This window comes from Xyrauchen texanus, chromosome 19 (assembly GCF_025860055.1).
Source record: "Xyrauchen texanus isolate HMW12.3.18 chromosome 19, RBS_HiC_50CHRs, whole genome shotgun sequence".
NCBI lineage: Eukaryota > Metazoa > Chordata > Actinopteri > Cypriniformes > Catostomidae > Xyrauchen > Xyrauchen texanus.
In genome coordinates, this window is record NC_068294.1 from 18993143 (window position 1) to 19013496 (window position 20354).

The 20354-nt window shown below is 37.6% G+C and overlaps 1 protein-coding gene across 1 annotated transcript in view; it reads right to left on the bottom strand.

Annotated features, from left to right (window-relative positions):
* The window catches only part of LOC127659775 (neuronal acetylcholine receptor subunit beta-2-like), a 34558-nt gene extending 23166 nt beyond the window's left edge, over positions 1-11392 (bottom strand). Inside the window, exons 1-2 of the mRNA XM_052149730.1 lie at positions 11285-11392; positions 11021-11184 (exon numbers count right to left, since the gene is read on the bottom strand). Coding sequence (XP_052005690.1) covers positions 11021-11072 — 52 coding nt within the window. The 5' untranslated portion in view covers positions 11073-11184; positions 11285-11392. The remainder of the gene's footprint in view (positions 1-11020; positions 11185-11284) is intronic.
* Between the last annotated feature and the right edge of the window lie 8962 nt (positions 11393-20354).

Genomic DNA, 20354 nt, shown 5'->3' on the forward strand with positions numbered 1-20354 from the left:
AATGAGAGATTACTTCCGTAACATGCCAACGTGAATGTCACACAAGAGAGCATGTTCACTCTGCCCTCTCGTAAATGTGCATACTGCTGCTGACCCGAAGTGATTATTTATAGTTAAAAAAGTACATAAATATCGATCTTTTTCACACCAAAAGTAATCATTTCACTTTAGAATACATTATTTAACCATGAAGTCATATGGATGACATTAATGCAAAGGGTGGTGCGAACTGCCAGGAACATCATCGGAGGTGAGCTTCCCTCCCTCCAGGACATATACACCAGGCGGTGTGTGAAAAAAGCTCGGAGGATCATCAGAGACTCCAGTCACCCAAGTCATGGGCTGTTCTCACTGCTACCATCAGGCAGGCGGTATCGCAGCATCAGGACCCGCACCAGCCGACTACATGATAGCTTTTTCCCCCAAGCAATCAGACTGTTGAACTCTTGATCTATCAGGATCAATAAATAGCACTGCACTTTATTAATCTATAATCTCACACTGGACTGTCAACATATTCTCCTCAATACAACTGCTACATATATATATATACATATATATATTTCATATACTCCCACTTATTGTATTGTATTGTATATTCTGTTCTATATTCTGCATTGTATATAATTATTGTGTTGTGTAAGTATGTGTACATCTGATTTGTAAATTGTTTTGTGTAAGTATGTGTATATTTGATATGTAAATTGTTTTGTGTAAGTATGTTGTTTATTGTAATTGGTATATGTCTCGTCACTGTCATGACTGCTATGTTGCTCGGAACTGCACACAAGAATTTCACCTACTGTTGCACTTGTGTACATGGTAGTGTGACAATAAAGTGATTTGATTTGATTTGATTTGATAATGCTGACTGTCTGTTCTTTCTGGAGTTTCAAAGTTCTGATAATCATTCAATTGCATTTTAAGGACCTACTGAGCTAAGACATTTTCTTCTGATGAAGGAAGAAAGTCATACACATCTGGGATGGCATGAGAGTGAGTAAATTATGAAATAATTAAAATTCTTAAGTGAACAATCCCTTTAAATAAACTGATGGTGATTCATGATTCATTAGATGGTGAATAGCCAGTCGATGATCATAGACCAATGTCTGATCCCAGTATCATATTCAGACTAAAGTTTAAATGTGTGAGGCTCAACACTTCATACACAAATCACAATGAGGTTGACAACCATCAAACACATAACTGAGTAAAAATATGAGCTTTGAAAAATTTCTACCTGACAAATAACTGAAAGTGACAACAAACACAACAACCGCATCCGCCGCCGTGTTGCGGTTGCCAGGGATGTTTCTGGGCCATTGTAGTACAGTGAACTCATTGTCATGTTCAAGAAACCAATTTGAAATGATTCAAGCTTTGTGACATGGTGCATTATCCTGCTGGAAGTAGCCATCAGAGGATGGGTACATGGTGGCCATAAGGGGATCGACATGGTCAGAAACAATGCTCAGGTAGGCCGTGGCATTTAAACGATGCCCAATTGGCACTAAGGGGCCTAAAGTGTGCCAAGAAAACATCCCCCACACCATTACACCACCACCACCAGCCTGCACAGTGGTAACAAGGCATGAGGGATCCATGTTCTCATTCTGTTTACGCCAAATTCTGACTCTACCATCTGAATGTCTCTACAGAAATCGAGACTCATGAGACCAGGCAACATTTTTCCAGCCTTCAACTGTCCAATTTTGGTGAGCTCTTGCAAATTGTAGCCTCTTTTTCCTATTTGTACTGGAGATGAGTGGTACCCAGTGGGGTCTTCTGCTGTTGTAGCCCATTCGCCTCAAGGTTGTGCGTGTTGTGGCTTCACAAATGCTTTGCTGCATACCTCAGTTGTAACGAGTGGTTATTTCAGGCAAAATTGCTCTTCTATCAGCTTGAATCAGTCGGCCCATTCTCCTCTGACCTCTAGCATCAACAAGGCATTTTCGCCCACAGGACTGCCGCATACTGGATGTTTTTCCCTTTTCACACCATTCTTTGTAAACCCTAGAAATGGTTGTGCGTGAAAATCCCAGTAACTGAGCAGATTGTGAAATACTCAGACCGCCTCGTCTGGCACCAACAACCATGCCACGCTCAAAATTGCTAAAATCACCTTTCTTTCCCATTCTGACATTCAGTTTGGAGTTCAGGAGATTGTCAGGACCACACCCCTAAATGCATTGAAGCAACTGCCATGTGATTGGTTGATTAGATAATTGCATTAATGAGAAATTGAACAGGTGTTCCTAATAATCCTTTAGGTGAGTGTATATATATATATATATATATATATATATATATATATATATATATATACCTTATTATATATTGTCCTAAGTCGGGGCATAACGATTAATTATGTACATTTTTTTAGCGTGTTATTATTAATTAAGTTAAATCGACAGCCCTAATATATATATATATATATATATATATATATATATATATATATATATATATATATATATATATATATATATATATTATCACTGGTGGTCAAAAGTTTGGAATAATATACAGATTTTTTTTATTTTGGAAAGAAATGGATACTTTTATTCACCAAAGTGGCATTCAGCTAATTACAATATACAGTCAGGACATTAATAACATGAAAAATTACTATTACAATTAGAAAGAAATGTTCAGAACTTCTAAAACTACTTCAAAGATTTCTCATCAAAAAATCCTCCACATTGACAGCTTTACAGATCCATGGTATTCTAGCTGTTAGTTTGTCCAGATACTCAGGTGATATTTCACCCCACACTTCCTGTAGCACTTGCCATAGATGTGGCTTTCTTGTCAGGCACTTCTCACTCACCTTACAGTCTAACTGATCCCACAAAATCTCAATGGGGTTAAGATCCATAACACTCTTTTCCAATTATCTGTTGTCCAATGTCTGTTTCTTTGCCCACTCTAAACTTTTCTTTTTGTTTTTCTGTTTCAAAAGTAGCTTTTTCTTTGCAATTCTTCCCATAAGGCCTGCACCCCTGAGTCTTTACTGTTGTACATAAAACTGGTGTTAAGCAGGTAGAATTCAATGAAGCTGACATCTGAGGATATGTGAGGCGTCTATTTCTCAAACTAGAGACTCTGATGTACTTATCCTCTTGTTTGGTTGTACATCTGACATTCCACATCTCTTTCTATCCTTGTTAGAGGCAATTTTCTACCCTCCCTAGCATCTGGACCAATTTGGTTGCTTAGGAGACCTGGCTGGAGTCACTCAGCACACCCTGGATTCAAACTCACCACTCCAGGGGTGGTAGTCAGCATCAATACTCGCTGAACTACACAGTCCCACCCCTTTAAAATAACTTTTAGAATTCTGTATTAAATTATAATGATCTTTAACAACATTTTATCATATATTTTATCAACTTTGTACACAAAACATTTCAACATGACTAAGCAACTTGCAGAAAATCTCATATTCATTCAGCCCCTCTAAGGTTCATTCACTGAAGAATTTGTCAAACTGATTTAAAACGAGAATTCGAGAGCTGGTGAACCACTGTTTTAAAAGTACCGGCTCATAAGAGTCATTTAGTCATGAATTGGACTAAACCAGTCACCGTGTTTGTTGTTGAGTACAGCCAGTGAACACAACACAATAGAAAGGGGCACTGTTTTGGTGTTATATCACAGTGCATGCTTTTTTATGTCACCACATTCAATTCAGACTGCAATCTCATAACTTGGGTAAAATATTATTTCTTTAGTGAAGCTGGTAGATCGGTGTGGCAGGGCAGAGGGCGGGGCCAGGTCGTGATTATAGGTATAAAGGCCGATTGCGGAGGATTGTGCGGGAGAGAGATAGTTTACGGACATGTCCGTCATATGTGTGTTGTTGTCTTTTAAGTTAATCATTAAAATGTTGTTTATATTATCAAGCCGGTTCTCGCCTCCTCCTTTCCATTGATCTCTTTACAATCAGCAGTGAAGCAAAGGAAAATTTGAGCAGAAAAAAAGAAAGATGCTGTTTCATAGCTAACGCTGGGATAAATAGAAACACCAGTTCTGAAGCTGTAGTAAATTATGATGACGCACATGACAATTAATTCGTTTCACTGCATGTCATTTACTTTGTATGGTTATGTATTCAGCCACAAATGTTTGGAATTAAGCAATGTTGAATTCACAATGCGTGTAATGAGAACTGCTCCATAGAAATCAAACAAACTAAACTTAGAGCACCTCCTGAGGTGGTCTGATATATTTGCAGCTTCTCATGGATGATATGTCATGGTCCTGTCTGCCTAGTTGGTCTGGTCTCATGTATCTGTTGGTCGCCAGAGTGTCGGTGTGTTGCCGCTTTCCAGTTTTGCTGCGTGTCGGCTGGTCTTCCACAGAGGATGCCTCGTCTCTGCCCATCTCTGCTAGGCGTTGTTCTGCACCTCACTGAGCTTCAGCAGAGTATTCTACGAATCTGTTCCTCAACCCAGTGACTGCTCATTATTGCTTTTAATAAATTCTTTGAACTTTGGGTCTGTTTGCCTCACTATCGGTCATTACAGAACAATCCAGCCAGTATGGACCCAGCGGAGGAATCTAATCTTCACTCTGCCCTCTTTCAGCAGGGAGCCCTGCTGGGACATCAGCAGGATCAAATCTCTGCTTCAAAACGGGCCATGGCTATGATGGCTTCACAGCTCGCCGAGCTCACCTCCGTTGTACAGCAGCTCCACCTTTGGTGGTTCCCCATGTTTCTGGATGCTGAGGCTGAATCCTGTAGCACATTCCTTGCACAATGTTCCTTGTTCTTCACGTCACCGTCCTCTGCTTTCCCTTTGGAGAGAATGAAGGTGGCTTACGTCATCCTGCTCCTCACCGGAAGGGCCGCTGATTGGGGAACCGTCATGTGGGACAATGAACGTCCATATTGCGCATCGTTCTTAGCATTCGCCACAGAGCTCTTCCAAGTGTTCGATCAGGCCTTGCTGCAGTGTGTTGAACCGATCACCGCCCGAAGGGAAACTCAGACACTGACAGCATCCACGGCCATGAAGGCCAGTTCTCTGCCACAGCTAGTGTCTACAGCCACGAAGATTGTTCCCCTGCCGCTACCATCACCCACAGCCATGGAAGCGTTCCTCTGCTGCTGCCAACGTCCACGGTCACTGAGGCCATTTCCCTGCTGCTGCCAGTGTCCATGGCCACAGAGGCCATTTCCCTTCTGCTGCCAGCTTCCACAGCCACGAAAGCTGTTCCTCAGTCGCTGACAGTGTCTAGCGGCCACCAGAGGTGTAGTGGTAAAAAAGGAGGTGGGTAAACTATAAATTCTGGTGGACCACGACGTGGTCACTCGGTAAGGTGGGCCACTGCCTACTGGTGTATGTGTATCCTGATGACATCGCTATAGGCTATCATTTGATGGTACTACCAAGGGTATCACTGGTTGTTCCCTCATCATAGGTCACACAATCACTATTCAATTCATACATTAATCTAAGTTCTTGTTAAAGAGACCCAAGAAGGAATAATATGGTTGAAATCTATAAAGTTTACTAAATGACAAAACAGAGAGAACAAAAATATTTAAGAGAGATAGAGAGGGAGGCTTATATCCAGGGCTTCCAATGCAATGCACTTGTACATAATGATTAGGGATTTGGGATTATTTTCATAGTCGATTAATCTGTTGAATATTTTCTCGATTAATCAATTATTTGTTTGGTCTATAATATGTCAGAACAATGTGGATCAGTGTTTCCCAAAAGCCCAGGAGGATGACGTACTCAAATGTCTCGTTTTGTCCACAACTCAAAGATATTCAGTTTACTGTCACAGAGGAGAGAAGACACTAGAACATATTCACATTTAACAAGCTGGAATCAAAGAATTTTTTACTTTTGTCTTAAAAAATGACTCAACCCGACTAATTGATTATCAAAATAGTTTAGATAGTAAAATAGTGCAGATTAACGACAGAAGAATGAATCTGGTGCCACATATTTTTTTAAAAATTGCCGGATATCCATTTTTACATGAGACGTTTGGGCTAGTGAGTGACGGATGAATCTTGATGCAGTCTGCTGCTTCCTGCTGACTGGTCAACACTGACAGTAATGCAGCCAGGGTTTCCCATACGTTCATTTATTTGTGGCGGCCCGCCACAATATCAACGCTGACCGCCACACATTGATTTTCGATTTATTTTTTAGTTTTTACTAAGCCTATTTAAAATCATATTTGATTGCAGAGAGCCGTAGCGCATTCGCGCAGCACTAGGCTACCTCTCGCTCGCTCCTCTCTCTCTCTCTCTCTCTCTCTCTCACCCGTACCTCTGCACTCTCTCTCCGTCATGGAACACCGCTGCATAAATCTGTCCAACACAGCACTGTCAGTTATTACTTATTAGCCAGCATGCAAGGAGCCTAGCTAATAAGGAGAGCTAAGTTATTGTTAGAATACAGCTGGATTTTTGAGGTCAGCACGCTGTATATAGCTGGTAGTAGTCAATATCGATGCACGCGCATGGGAAACACTGGCAGCAGCGCATTATGAAAGACTTCGTCTTAGGTTTAACAACCTATGAAACTAATAATGAACAATATGAAACTAAAACGACATAAGCTTAATTTAAAATGGCTTAGGAACTATCTATTTAGAGGTGGATAAACGCAATTTAGAGGTGGATAAACCCACTTTGGAGGTGGGTAAACGCTATTTCCGAATTTTGGGAGGTGCGTAAACGGCGTTTACGTGCGTTTAGCCTCCACTACATCCCTGGCGGCCACCATGCAGGTCACTGTCTGTGCTCACAGCCATGAAGGCTGTTCCCCTGTCACTGCTAGTGCCCCCAGCCACAGAGGCCATTCCCCTGTCACCACCTGGGATCACAGCCACGGAGGCTGTTCCCCTGTCACTGCCAGTGCTCACAGCCGAGGAAGCTGTTCCCCGTCATGGTCATGTCACCTTGTCAGGTTGGGTTTTTGTCTGATGAGGACCATGGCATCATCCTTCACTCTTTGTTTTGTTTAAAGTGTGTAAATGATTTTGCCCTCATGTGTTTCAGGTGCTGCTGGCACGTGGAATCAGCGTATCCATGGGAACCCTGATTGTTTCCTTGGGAATGCTGATTATGCCAACTTTTAGCTGCACCTGCCCCTTGTTTGTTCATGCCTACATTAATTCCCTTGTGTGATTTTGAGTAATAACCTCAATCTTCCTGCCTAGTTGGTCCTGTCTCATGTATCTGTTGGTTGCCCACATATCAGGTGTGTGGTTGCCTTCCAGTTTTGCTGCGTGTCAGCTGGTCTTCCACGGAGGATACCTCGTCTCTGCCCACGTGTCGGGAGTTAAGATCGCCCCTCTCTGCTGGGTGTTGTTCTGCCCCTCACTGAGCTTCAGCAGAGGATTCTACGAATCTGTTCCTCAAGCCAGTGATTGCTCATGTTTGCTGTTAATAAAAATCTTTGAACTATTTCTCTGCTCTCGGATCTGTTTGCCTCACTATCACTTGTTACATGACACTGTTCTTGCAGTTGCAAACTATTTTCAGATGACTGAAATAACAGAAACAGTGAGCATTCTGCATGCGTGTGTTCTATGAGAAGCGCTGTGCTTATGGGCGACAGAGCGCCTCTGAATACAGAGTGAATCAGATATGCATCAACGGCTTTATTCTTTCATCTTCAAAATATAATCAAGTGTGTTTCTTCAAACACATGTCTTTATGTCTGATAGCATTTCTTGTCAAGTCACTCCAAGATTTTTATAAGTCGCACGCCACAGAAATAACCCACCATAGCGTATAAAATATCCACATTTGGTGGATTGGTGCGTGTTAATTTTACTCTGAACAAAAGTAAAAACAAGGATTTAAATCACAAATACAAACACAAGTAGCTGAAGGAACTCGAACAATAATATTTACAAGAAAAAGACAGAACCGTTCGATTTATGGCTGGAGCTTTAGCCTCAATAAACCATCTGAAACTGAACATAAACGCCAAGGAACTGAAACCTGCTTAAAATGATTAACAGTTCAATGGGACAGAAAAAATGCAACAGTATTTACATCTAATTTTTAAAACTGGACCTGTCCATGTTGTCATTATTTCCATGAAAGAAACTTCACTGTGGGAATGCGTGGCCATGGAACTTGTGTCACCCTGAGACATGTCTGGTATTCACTGATACGCATGACCCTGCGAGGGCTGAATGTAATTAAAAGAAACTCCACTGATAATGCAAATTATGACATAGCTACATGCAACACCACAAATTTAATTGTTTATCTGTTCTGCTGTTGCTAATAAAATAATAGTAAGAATACATCTTACCCAAGTTACAGGCTAAACCAATGTGAACGTTTTCAAACATTACTTATTTAATTTTTCTGCAAATTATTGTATATTTGACACCCCTGATATATACAGAACAATTTCTAATCACTAAACGTTTATTTTACAACTTTTGTGTAGCTTAAATATTCCTTATATTGGCTTTTGTATTGGACTGTTGTTCCTGTCCCTAATGTTTTCTCAAATGGTGAGACCTGCATTTCAACCAAGGCCACGGAAAGGCTGCAGCAAAGATAATACACAAGCTACCCTGTCTAAATTATCTAGTTATAGACGTGTGTGGTGATGTGGGTATGGCCGAGCAATGTCTGTGGAGAGCGAGATGGAGTACGGTAATGATTGAAACGTGTGGGAAATTATCTCTAACAGCTGTTCAGTGTTTCAGTGAGAGCTGTAGGAGATTAAAAAGTAGTCCAGACTGTCAGAGGGGAAAGAGAGAGAGACGTACGCGGCTGAGTTTGTGTTGTGGGTGCAAATTGTGCTGAAAAGCTAATACTTTATGTTACACTGAAAAGAGCTGTCAATAAAAGACTTCAAGTTTGCTTGAAGGCAGATGTAGAATATGTTTTCATATTGTAACCTATCAGAATCTTAGAAAAACCTGTAACAATAAATGTTGCATATGCCAATAAAAACAAAATTCTGTGTTTTATGTTGGTTCACTCCCTGAACTCATCTGTAACCTGCCTTTCTGGCTGTTGCCATTGGAATTGTGGAGAATGGAAAACACTTCATCTTCAGTAAACTAATTTGTCATTTGATTGAAATCCTAACTTTTGAGTAGTTATTATACAATACCCATATTAGGGACACAGCTGTCGCTCCCTACAAGTTCTCTTGACTTATATTGTTTTATTTCAGCTGAATAGTTTTTCTAAGTTTAATAACTAATCTCAAATTAAGCCAACAGAAATTTGGATAATTGAGTAATCTCAACAAGATCAATCCAGGGCAGTTATTCTAACTCAAACATTTTAAGTTATGATAACAAATACAAAATCACATTTTACAGTGTAAAAATCTGCAGTAATTGAGGGAGCGGCACATCAGGTACAACCAAAAAGAGGTACAAAATCACTCTCCAAAACCTTCATATTCAGTGTACCTACATAGAATAATCTTCCAAAATCTATCAGAACCACTGAGTCTCTATCTATAAAGACACAACTCTTCCATAAATGCTGTACTTACTCATTCTTACTCTTAAAAAAGTCTTGATTTTCATTCTGTTGTCTAATAGTCTTGCCTATGTCTCTATACTAGCTTGTACTTTTGTACTTTTCTGGAACTTAGAATTTAGGCACTCCTCTTGTCTTCCTAGGATGAATACATTTTGTTGTTTTACTCCTTGATTTGTAAGTTGCTTTGGATAAAAGTGTCTGCTAAATTAATACATGTAAAGAAGATGCTTGATTTCATGAAAGTACGTTAAAACTGAATGAAGAAATGTATTATTTTCTTTGTTATGTGGAACACAAAAGGAGACATCAGGCAGAAGGTATACTCACTTACATACATTGAAGGTGAATGGTGACTGAGGCTGTCGGTCCCCAACATTTTGCACTAATCTCCTTTTGTGTTCCACAGAACAAAGAAAGTCATGAGGGTTAGAAAGTCATGATAGAATTTTCATTTTTGGGTGAACGATCACTTTAAGCTTTGAATGACTAAATACAATTTTCTACGCAGTGCAAAGCAATCTGAAGTATGCAAAACAAGACTTCTCTTAAGTTCTAATTCTGTTCTCTCTCTCTCTCTCTATCTGGGTGCGTGCATTCATACATTTCTTTGAGACCCTCTCTACAGTTCTGACTCACTGAGCAAAAGATCTAATCAGAGTTATGCCAGAGTAATCATGCCTCAAGAACTACAACAAACACACAAACTATTACCACCCATGCCCTGAAATGGACTGAAATCAGATTTACACACAATCCTAAAGAAACAAGCTATAATAATGAAATGTGCACATGCCCAAGGTCCACACATACTCATTGGTCACCCTTCAAAACTTTTCCTTGAGAGCATGACAGCACATGGCCATGCAGCCTTGATAAAGGGCAGTCACACTTTGATGATATAACGATTCAATATTCAGATTAATGGTCATTCAATATGGGTCTTTCAAAAGTACATTCTTAAACTATTCTTAATCTTGAACACGGAGTTCATTCTTGGATAATACATTGGAAACCTGGATATATTATAATATGATATGATATATTAATATTTTTGAAACCGTCTGACTTCACTGTATCTGTATATGTTGAGATAAGGCATTGTAAATCATTTTTATTAGCCATATTTATTAACTAATATACATTATGTTTCATGCCAGACTGATTGGTGATTTTAAATGATAATGTCACATTACTTGTGTTTAGATATAATGGACTGTCCCAAATTATTAGAAGCACCAACCAAGAATGCATAAATAATCAATAATCAAATAAACAATCATAAATAATCAAATAATCATAAGTTCATTTTACAGTATCTCCTTATCCTATGTGAGAACAGATAATTTGGCAACATTAACTGTGTAATTTAAGTGTTATTTAATTAGGATTTCATTTAAATATACAGTCAGTGCAAAAAATAGTGTTATTAAACCTCAGAATATAACTCTTAAAACGCTTTAATTTAATGGCAATAACATTTGATCATAAGTAATCCATAGAAGGAACGTTGCTTACCCGCCAAGCTGAGAGCGACAAACCAAAGTCCTGAAGCCATGAGAGCTGCCATCTCCTGTATGATACCCTCCGTCAACACTTACATTAACAAAGCGGTAAAGATGTTGCATTAAGGTCCGATGGCCGGGCCCTTTACAGAACCATTTCCCCCGTAGACTTAGTCCCTGTGATTAAAACAAACAGAATTAACCACACAACAATGAGCTGCCTAAGCTCGCGCGCCTCTAATGCGCTTCAGTGTATGGGAATATATGCGTGTCTTACGCCTGACGAGCTGTTCGGTTCCTTCTCAGTGATAATCGCCCACAAACGCGACCGTATTGTTAAAGTACTTTGGGTTTTATCTTTTGCACGCGATCTGATTCACGCGCTCTCGATAGACGGTGCGCCTCTCTTGCGCGCGCGGCACTTTACGCGCTGCGAGACAAGACATCCGCGAGGGCAAAGTCATCAACTCACAAGTCTTCTAAAGCTGGTGCATAGTTCAAATGTCCCAATGCTTTACTGCATTACTGTGCTTTCAAAAAAAAATGTATGTCGCTTTAGATGTTTCCAAATGAGAGCGCAAACGTTTATGGCACATATCATTATCCAGGCTTTGATCATCATTGGCTAAAATGCACAACTGAAATAGGTGTAACCTGGCCACACTGTTTTACGTGGGCAATTGGTTAGGTGTGCGTCAGGGGGGATGAGAGAGTACTGTTTGTGTGTCCTACCGTGGAGCATAAAACAGCACACTAAATACAGATTAGAGCCTAGTTGTCTTTGCTACATGAATATTCTATGATAGTAACACTTTACATTCATATTCCCTTGGGTTTGGGGTTTGTAAAGGGGTTAATTAATGACTAATAAGTTATTTACAAATGCATTATAAATCATTTACAACACACTGCATAAAAGGGGCACTTTCATCCAATAATTAACAAATAATGAGCATTTTAATGTATATGTTAGACATGCTTAATAAATACACTTATTCAAACTTATTGGAATAAAAAAAAAGTGTTATGCCCTAATAAATTATTTATTAACAATATATTTTTATAGTGAGACTTATATGAGGGCTTATGTCATTTTCCAACTGTCTGCTTTGTGTTCCAAAAAGAAAAAGGAAAATCAAGGCACACTTCCAGATCAAAAATACAGTAAAAGCCTTTATTGTCAATGACTATAACAATAGTTAAAAACAGTGGGAAAAAAATCTATTAACCTCTGAAAAAAAAAAAATACTAATTCACAGCATATAAACCATACTGAGCTTTTATGTACAGGTTTCTAATGTTGACAACTCCTTAATAAATGCTTTACATCTGCCCACTTTACATTAAGATATACATTTTCATAGGTTACTAATGTTAAATACATGTTATTAATCATTTATAACACATGAATTAAAATATTTTGCAGGTATTGCATGAAAGCATGTCGTTATGACTGAATATTAATGTTTTATAAGGCATTTGTGTATGAATTATTATCCATTAATGTACCCGTTTATAAACCCATAACAAAGGTAAGATTCATGTAAAGTGCTACCAATATATTCAGGGTCCAGACAGTTTACATCTCATGTCCACAGAATTGAGTCTGTCTTCAACCATATTTGAGCTTGAGTTTATTGCAAGTTCTTGTAAATTTGTAACATAAGGAGGGATTGGCAGTTGCAAACTTCAAAGGATAAATGTTTTGCCAGAAAATTGTTGTTTTCTTAATTAACTTTAATGAATTTAATTAACCTAAAACCCCAATCACACACACACAAATTAATCCTTGACACTCCATCATATACAGAAACTCCAGGGAGTTTCCAGTGAGACCTCATGTGAAACTGAATAAAGCAGTGGAGCTTTGAGGCAAGGTATAAAGCAGAAATCTGACCCTATGCTCTTGGCACAACACAAGCAGGACTCTTGACTTATCATAAACCCTGTACAGATGTGTGGGAAAGAAAGAGGGGGAGAAAGTGTGCAAGGACATGTGCTGGAGGAAGAGAGAATGTGAGCTTGTGAGAGAAATTATGAGAGGATATGTTTGTGTAAGTGGAGCCAGTGAAGTGGCTATGGAACTTTAGAACATCAATGGTGTTTGTGCATACAGTATTACACATTTTCAATCACACACAATTAAGGCTCCCTCACTCACTCAACCATACTGAAAGGTTATAGCCATTAGTGTTGGGTAAATGGCTGTTTATTTTAAATCTAATTTAGTTTGAGTGAAAGAGGACCTCACATAAGGTTTCCAGATACAAAAATTAAATACACAAACAATGCACAATATTGATTTCTGCTTATGCAGTTTACTCTAATATTTAGTCTTCATTTGTCCCCAGGATTTTATTATAGCTATGTCATTTGAAACATAAAACAAAGCTTTGCATGTTCAAATACAGGTTTCTTTTTGCTATTGACATTTGAAAATATTTAATATATATTTGTATTTTTTTCTGCACTAATTCCCACTTTTATTTAATTTTTTCTGAGCCTTACAGTAACAATGTAATACGGTAAATAGACTAAACAGCCTGCCAAATTGTTTTGCTATTTTGATTCTAAACTATAAGGCATCTGATGATATGACCCATGATATGACTTGGTGGAATTAACCTTTTAATTAACGTGTGACAGAAAGCAGCATCGGTGATGCACAAACACATAAATATACACATTTTTCACTGCCATGAATTTACTTACATGAATTTGCCTTTTGCTCACCATCTGCAGCATGAAGTCAGGTTAGCAATCCCTCTCATGCTCCAATTCCCCCAATGAGGTGTTTGGGGATAGAAGTAGACAGCATTATACAAAAACTGAAACAGGCAGACATTAGCTCCTCATGTCTTGTGTTTACACATCTAAAGCACTCTACTGTGAATTTTCAACATGTTCTAGCTATATATACCATTTACCTACCACATTGGTACTGATGAATTTAGAAGGGAACCGTTAACGTGCCCTCATTCTCACACCATTATATTTAAGGGTATTTGGTATGCTAAATTTAGAAGGGAATTTAGCGTCTTGAAATATGTGAGCTGTGAATTGAAATAAACTGTCCTGATTCTACATTATTAGGTAAGGAAATGTATAACGTAATTAGTCACGTTCGACAACCATTATAAATTAGATAAATGACAAATAACTAGATCCACCATTAAAATCATAATTTCTACTGTAAGGAATTAGCTTTAATAAGTGAATTATGATTAATTAACTTATTGGAGCGATATTATTCTCATGGCTTATTGAAAATAATATCACACATATTTAGGTACAGCTTTGAAGCAAAATCTTTTAGAAGCAGGGATGAGATTATTTATTCAAATATACCAGTCATTCATCTTTGAATACAGACAAACTTTATTGCTATTCTAAACATAAATCTAATCTAACACATATATACATAATACATAAGACAGGTTGGTGAGAAGAGTGACTGAATGTGAAATAAATGATCAATACAGTGAAAATTAACTTTATGGAGTCTGTTGACAATGCCTTAATATCCATTTAACCTTATTTGAGTCTACATCGATTTGCTATTGGATTACCCAAATTATTTAATTAATACACCAGTACTTTGAGCACAATATTGGAGATGTACTTGCATGTCGTGGTGTTTCCTTGCTTTGTTTGTGTTGCTTGGTTCTTGGCTCTTGGTCGAAAGTTCGTTTTGTCTATGTTTTGGACCTCTGTAAGATCTGAGTTATTGTCTGTATGAATGATGAGGTTGGCTTTGAAGCAAGGCCTTCTCATGGACTATAGAGAATGAGAGGCTTCCTCGGGACTTTGAATCCCGAGCTTCCTTGGACCTCACATGGCATGGATCTGGTTCCGACAAGATCCAGAGAAGACTACGAGGGAAGAGTCAGGGCGAAGTCTGAGCAGTCAGCGGAGCAGGAGAGTCAAGAGAAGCGACTGAAGAAAGAGTGTTCTTCATGTTTGGAAACATTTGAACTGAAATCGGCCGCATCCCCCAAAGGTGTCCTGCGCCAATCAGAAGTGACTTTTCAGAGTCATGTGGTCAGCTGGGCTGTCTTTTCCAACAGTTGGATTATGGTACTTTGTTTCAGATTCTTTTACAAAATTCCGGCTCAAGATAGTGCATATTTAATCATGAACTTTTATATCTTGAGAATGGTACAAGAGACAAGATATTCGTTGTCATCAGCTTCCTCCATGTAACCTAGCGAGCGTTTACATACTAAACATGACATTCTTTAATTAATATTGTACGTGTAGGTAACAAAACATGAAAATCCCTGGTTACAAATACAATTCATTGGTTATACAACATGGATAAAACATTACACACATTTTAAAGAGGTATATCAGGCTATAATCATTAATTTGTCAGTTATACAAGTTACCACATTTCAAAGAAATTTTCAGAATTACCTAGCAAGACTAGGTCTTGTATAAATCGTGGATTTAAATGCATTCTGTACATTTTAGAAGGTTAAATCGCTAAAGTACTGTGACTTTGAGTAGAATGTTCCTGATTAAGATGAAATGTGTTAGTATTCGAGTTGTGCAAATCTGATAGTCTGCTTTAACTCTGTGTGGAAGTTCAGAAGGTCAGGCTGAGGGGCCTTTCTGACCAATGTTGATGCCTGGGCCATTTAATTTATGACGGTGAAGAATTCCAGAATTGCAAAGGTTGGGTTTTTCCTAGATTCAAATCATGTTGTTTCAATTGTTCTGCATGTATAATACTACACACATACCCAGGCATCTGTATGGCTGATGGTTACTTACTTTGCCGTTTTGATCTCCTAAAGTGACACAAGCTCCATTCCAGTCTCTGCTTGGACTGAACGTTTTGCTCAAAAAAACAGCAGCCTACTTTCCAAAGTCTGTGAAGATAATTCAATTATTATGCATTGCTTTAAAATAAAGTAAACCGTAAATAAAATATGTTTTTTTTTTTTTTTTTCAAATATTGAAATTACACATAAAAATACCCAGCTCTATACAATAATATAAAATAAATCTACATTTAAAAATAAATGACTATTTTTGAAGTCTAAGTGTGTGGAAGGCCAATGACTTACTAAATCTCATTAGACATCCCATCATCATTTCCAATGTAATCCTTTTGAAATAACTGATGAAAATTAAAATACACATTATAAGATGTACCCAAAACCCAAGGATCACATTTCTCGAAAAGATCATGTCCTATTTGGAAGAATGTCGAGGCATATTTTAAGTGGCACAAGGAAAGACAAAATATATTTAAAAAGTGTACAAGAGCATTGTGTAGTTTCATGTGCATAATTAATTCATGCACTTGCATTCCTTTGGCTATTTGTTTTATACCACCATCTTGTGGTAGAGAAAATTAAATGTTACACAATTAAAGAAAATATATAGTTTTTTTTATTCAATTAATTGTTGATAAGATAAAAAACATTCCAAAACTGCAAACAACAAAAACTACCATTTCAAATGCATTCATTATTCAATTGCATTTGCTGCAACTACTAATAGTTGCAGCACAGTTTGTTTGATATTTAAAGTCCCTAAAAGTTGCATTTGACAACAGAACATATTTATATCAAATTAATAGTTCAGTATTCTGTAATTCTATTCAATGCATTAGGGTATTACTTAAGCAAGAAAGCTCTAAAGAAGTGTTTAAAAATAATCACATTGTTCTAAACATTTGTTATTGCTTTTTTTAAATAGCCTATTTATTTATTAATCAACTATTCATTCCCTTATCGTTTGCTCATTTTCTGCCATACATTATATGATGCAGGGTTGCCACACTAAAATGACACAGGACATTTTTATTATTATTATTGTTTATTTATGGTCTATAATGGCTATCTATTATGGTTGCCTTTGAAGGAATAGTTCACACAAAAAGGAACTACCGGTATTCATAATTTATTCACCCTCATGACATCTAAGACTTTCTTTCTTCTGCAGAACACAAACAAATATTTTTAGAAACATATCTCAGTTCTGTTGGTCCATACAATGCAAGTGAATAGTTACCAAATTTGAAGCTCCAAAAACGGCATAAATGGCAGTATCAAATTAATCCATAAGACCCCAGTAGTCTTGGCAGTCAAAAAGAGCATATTTTGGTCTGTTCTCACCCAAACCAACTGGATCGCTTCAGAAGACTTTAATTAAAAAACTGGTGTTTTATGGATTACTTTTATGCTGACTTTATTTGCTTTATGTAGCTTCAAAGTTTTGGTCACCATTCACTTGCATTGTAAGGACATACAGAGCTGAAATATTCAAAAAAAATCTTTTTGTTTTCTGCTGAAGAAAGAAAGTCATACATATCTGGGATTGCATGAGGGTGAGTAAATAATGAGAGAATTTTCATTTTGGGGTGAACAATCCCTTTAACTCAGACATTGGCAATTTACAACCCTCCACATTGTTTAATCTGGTCTGCGATTAATTTATTCTAAAAGCTCATTGGGACCTAATGCACCTCAACAAGTGTTTAACATGCTCAGGGTTGACAGATTAGAGATGCCCAATTACAGATTAATACTTGCGCAAATTGGAAATATTCTGCCTAATGTTGTTCAGTCTGGTAATCATGCATGGGAGTGCACTCTCGCTTTCCCCTTTGAACAAACGTATTGAACTCTTGTGCGATATTCTGCTCAAGGAAAAGAGGCTGCTTTTGCTGTTTGGTGCTACTAAATTTGCAGGAAAACCTTCTCAGTGATGAACTTTAATAAAATATAAACATAGATCTCGGCATAATTGACACGCGGAGGGGTAGGCCTAATCATTGAAACACGAGCAAATGCAAGAGAGAGACAAATATGTATTTTTTATTTGTGCAATGCAATGATCATTTATCATAGTCACGCAGTTTGTTTTATTCAGCTGTTTGCTGAATGCAAAGCCAAACCATTGGCCAACCAACCATTGACGAGACTCGCATCATGACCCTTTTAGCGCTTAAATGGGTAATGTTTAGATAATAAATAAACTGGCACACTTTGGTAGACATGAAAAGTTCTATATTATTATTATTATTATTATTAAAACAGATCCCTGATGTAGAGAGTGTTCTATTGAATAAAAAATGACCAGGTAGAGGTGGTAAAATACATAATTTATAAATATGCTAAGCTTTTATAATGCCTGATAGAAAGGTATGAACCTTCGTAGAGCAATTCAACACTTTAGGCAATTGCAGAATGGTCCCAATAGTCACATACACACTTCAGAAAATTGAGTACACAACTATTTCTGGTGTTAAAAGAATAAAATCGAACCATTGTATTTCAAAAGGAATACAATGTGGCGCCATATGCACTTCTTAAAGCACGATGTGTCCGCAAAATAGTTCCCCACCCCTGTTTTAACTGGTATATTCCACCATCATACCAGTTAACTTGGTATTTGTTACATGCAATTGTATGATTGGCATATTCAAGTAATACTTCAAATACTTCATGGTGCATGTAAAAAAATAAAATAAAATAAACAACTGATGGTACATTTTTGCTAGAATTGTAGCACCTATGGTATGTTTACCGGTATGTCAAGCAGGGCTGTAGCTAGACATAAAGCTCTACTGCGGCACAGGCCCCTCTTACTCATATCAATTTTTTTCTTTCTTGAAAGAACTTCCCTTGCTTAACCCACTATTCCAACACTGCAACAAGTCCTGAGAATGGTAATATGTAGAGATATTAATCTTTATGAATACATTTATTTCAGTATCTTCAACATACTGTATATGAAAATTCTCAACATGTTCTAAATGCAAACACTGTATATGCAAATAACAAAAAAGGAGAAAAATTTCTTGCACATTTGCATTCTTCTATATTACACTTTAAACATCAGGAAAACCTCTGTAAAGTAAGTCTATGGAATTGCATAATCCAACATCAGGCTTGCAGTTTACTTGCAACAACAACTCAAAACAAGCCAAACTATAGTCCTTTTTAGTCACTAGGTTATTAGCACACAGCAGCCATTGTTCCTGCCAACTGTTTATATAGTGTCCTAAACTAGCACTAGCGAATTAAATAATACATTTCATATCCAAAAGATTGATTCATTGTTATCTTACACAATCAAAGACAGTACTATAGAACACAAAAATGTGTTTATTTTCTCTGCAATTCCATAGACTTAACAGAGTTATCCTGAGACCTGATGCCTTTTTCATCTGATGTCTGAAACCTGACTCTGACGGTTGGTGATGTAGTTTGTTTAACATGTAGTTTGTTTACCTCCCTCAAACTCATCTGTCCTTTCCGTTTCCTATCCCTTAGTCCAAAGAATTTTCTGATCTCCATCTACAGGAGGCAAAAATGTTTGAGTCAAATAAGATCATCTGTATTATTTAGAAACTTACTTTAGTTTCATCATGTTTTCATAGCCTACCTTAATTCTGACTTGCATGTCAACACCTGGGCAGAGTTGCACCAGACGTGTGTAAATTCTCACTTAAGTTATGAAGTGAAGTTCACACTAAGGGTTTACTAGTTAGTTTGTAGCGAAGTCTGTGCTTAATTTGGTTGCACCACCTGTTCTTAAGGCAAGACTTAACTAGTAGGTCGTAACTGTCCGCTGTAATAAATTATATCCCCATTCAAATACTATACGTAATAAAAGTAGATTTAATAAATAGTATATTTGCCCTGTGTAAATAACAATATCTAGGAATCAGATACTGTTACTGTATCTAAAATAATTAAGGGGTGATACATAAATGCTAATACAACAGGCTGGAAAAATAGACATTTATTAATTTTAATATCCTATATATTTCGTATATGTTGACACTGGACGGTGCACACTGAAAACTGCACCGTTTGAACGGTTTCCTGCTGAAGAGCCGCTTAAAGGTATGTTTTTTCTCTCTTTTGTAAATGTAAACGAGTGTAAATGCCAACATCATATATGTCGAAATGATTGATGACTATCACGCAAAACATGAGCACATTGACGTCATTAAATGAGTCTGCTTTTTTATTCCAACCATTACTCCTGGTCGGAGGCTTCTGTAAACAGTTAGTTTATAAGTAGAGTTACGTTCTACCTAAGTTTAATGGTGCAATGCTCAAATATTTAGAAGTGTGTAAGTTCTGACTTAGTGCCCATTTAAGCCACAACTAAGCTAAGTTGTAACGTACGCATAGCTGGTGCGGCCCCTGGATTGTGCGTGTGTGGCTGTGCGAACTGCAGTGGCTTTGGTTATAGCAAGCACAGAGGCGCGCGCCACACAGACATGGATTTCTGCGCGCATGCATCAGATTTGTGTTTTCGGTTAAACTGCGTTGTTTTACAAGCATCATTGGGTGGGTTACTGCGTTGCATATAGATGG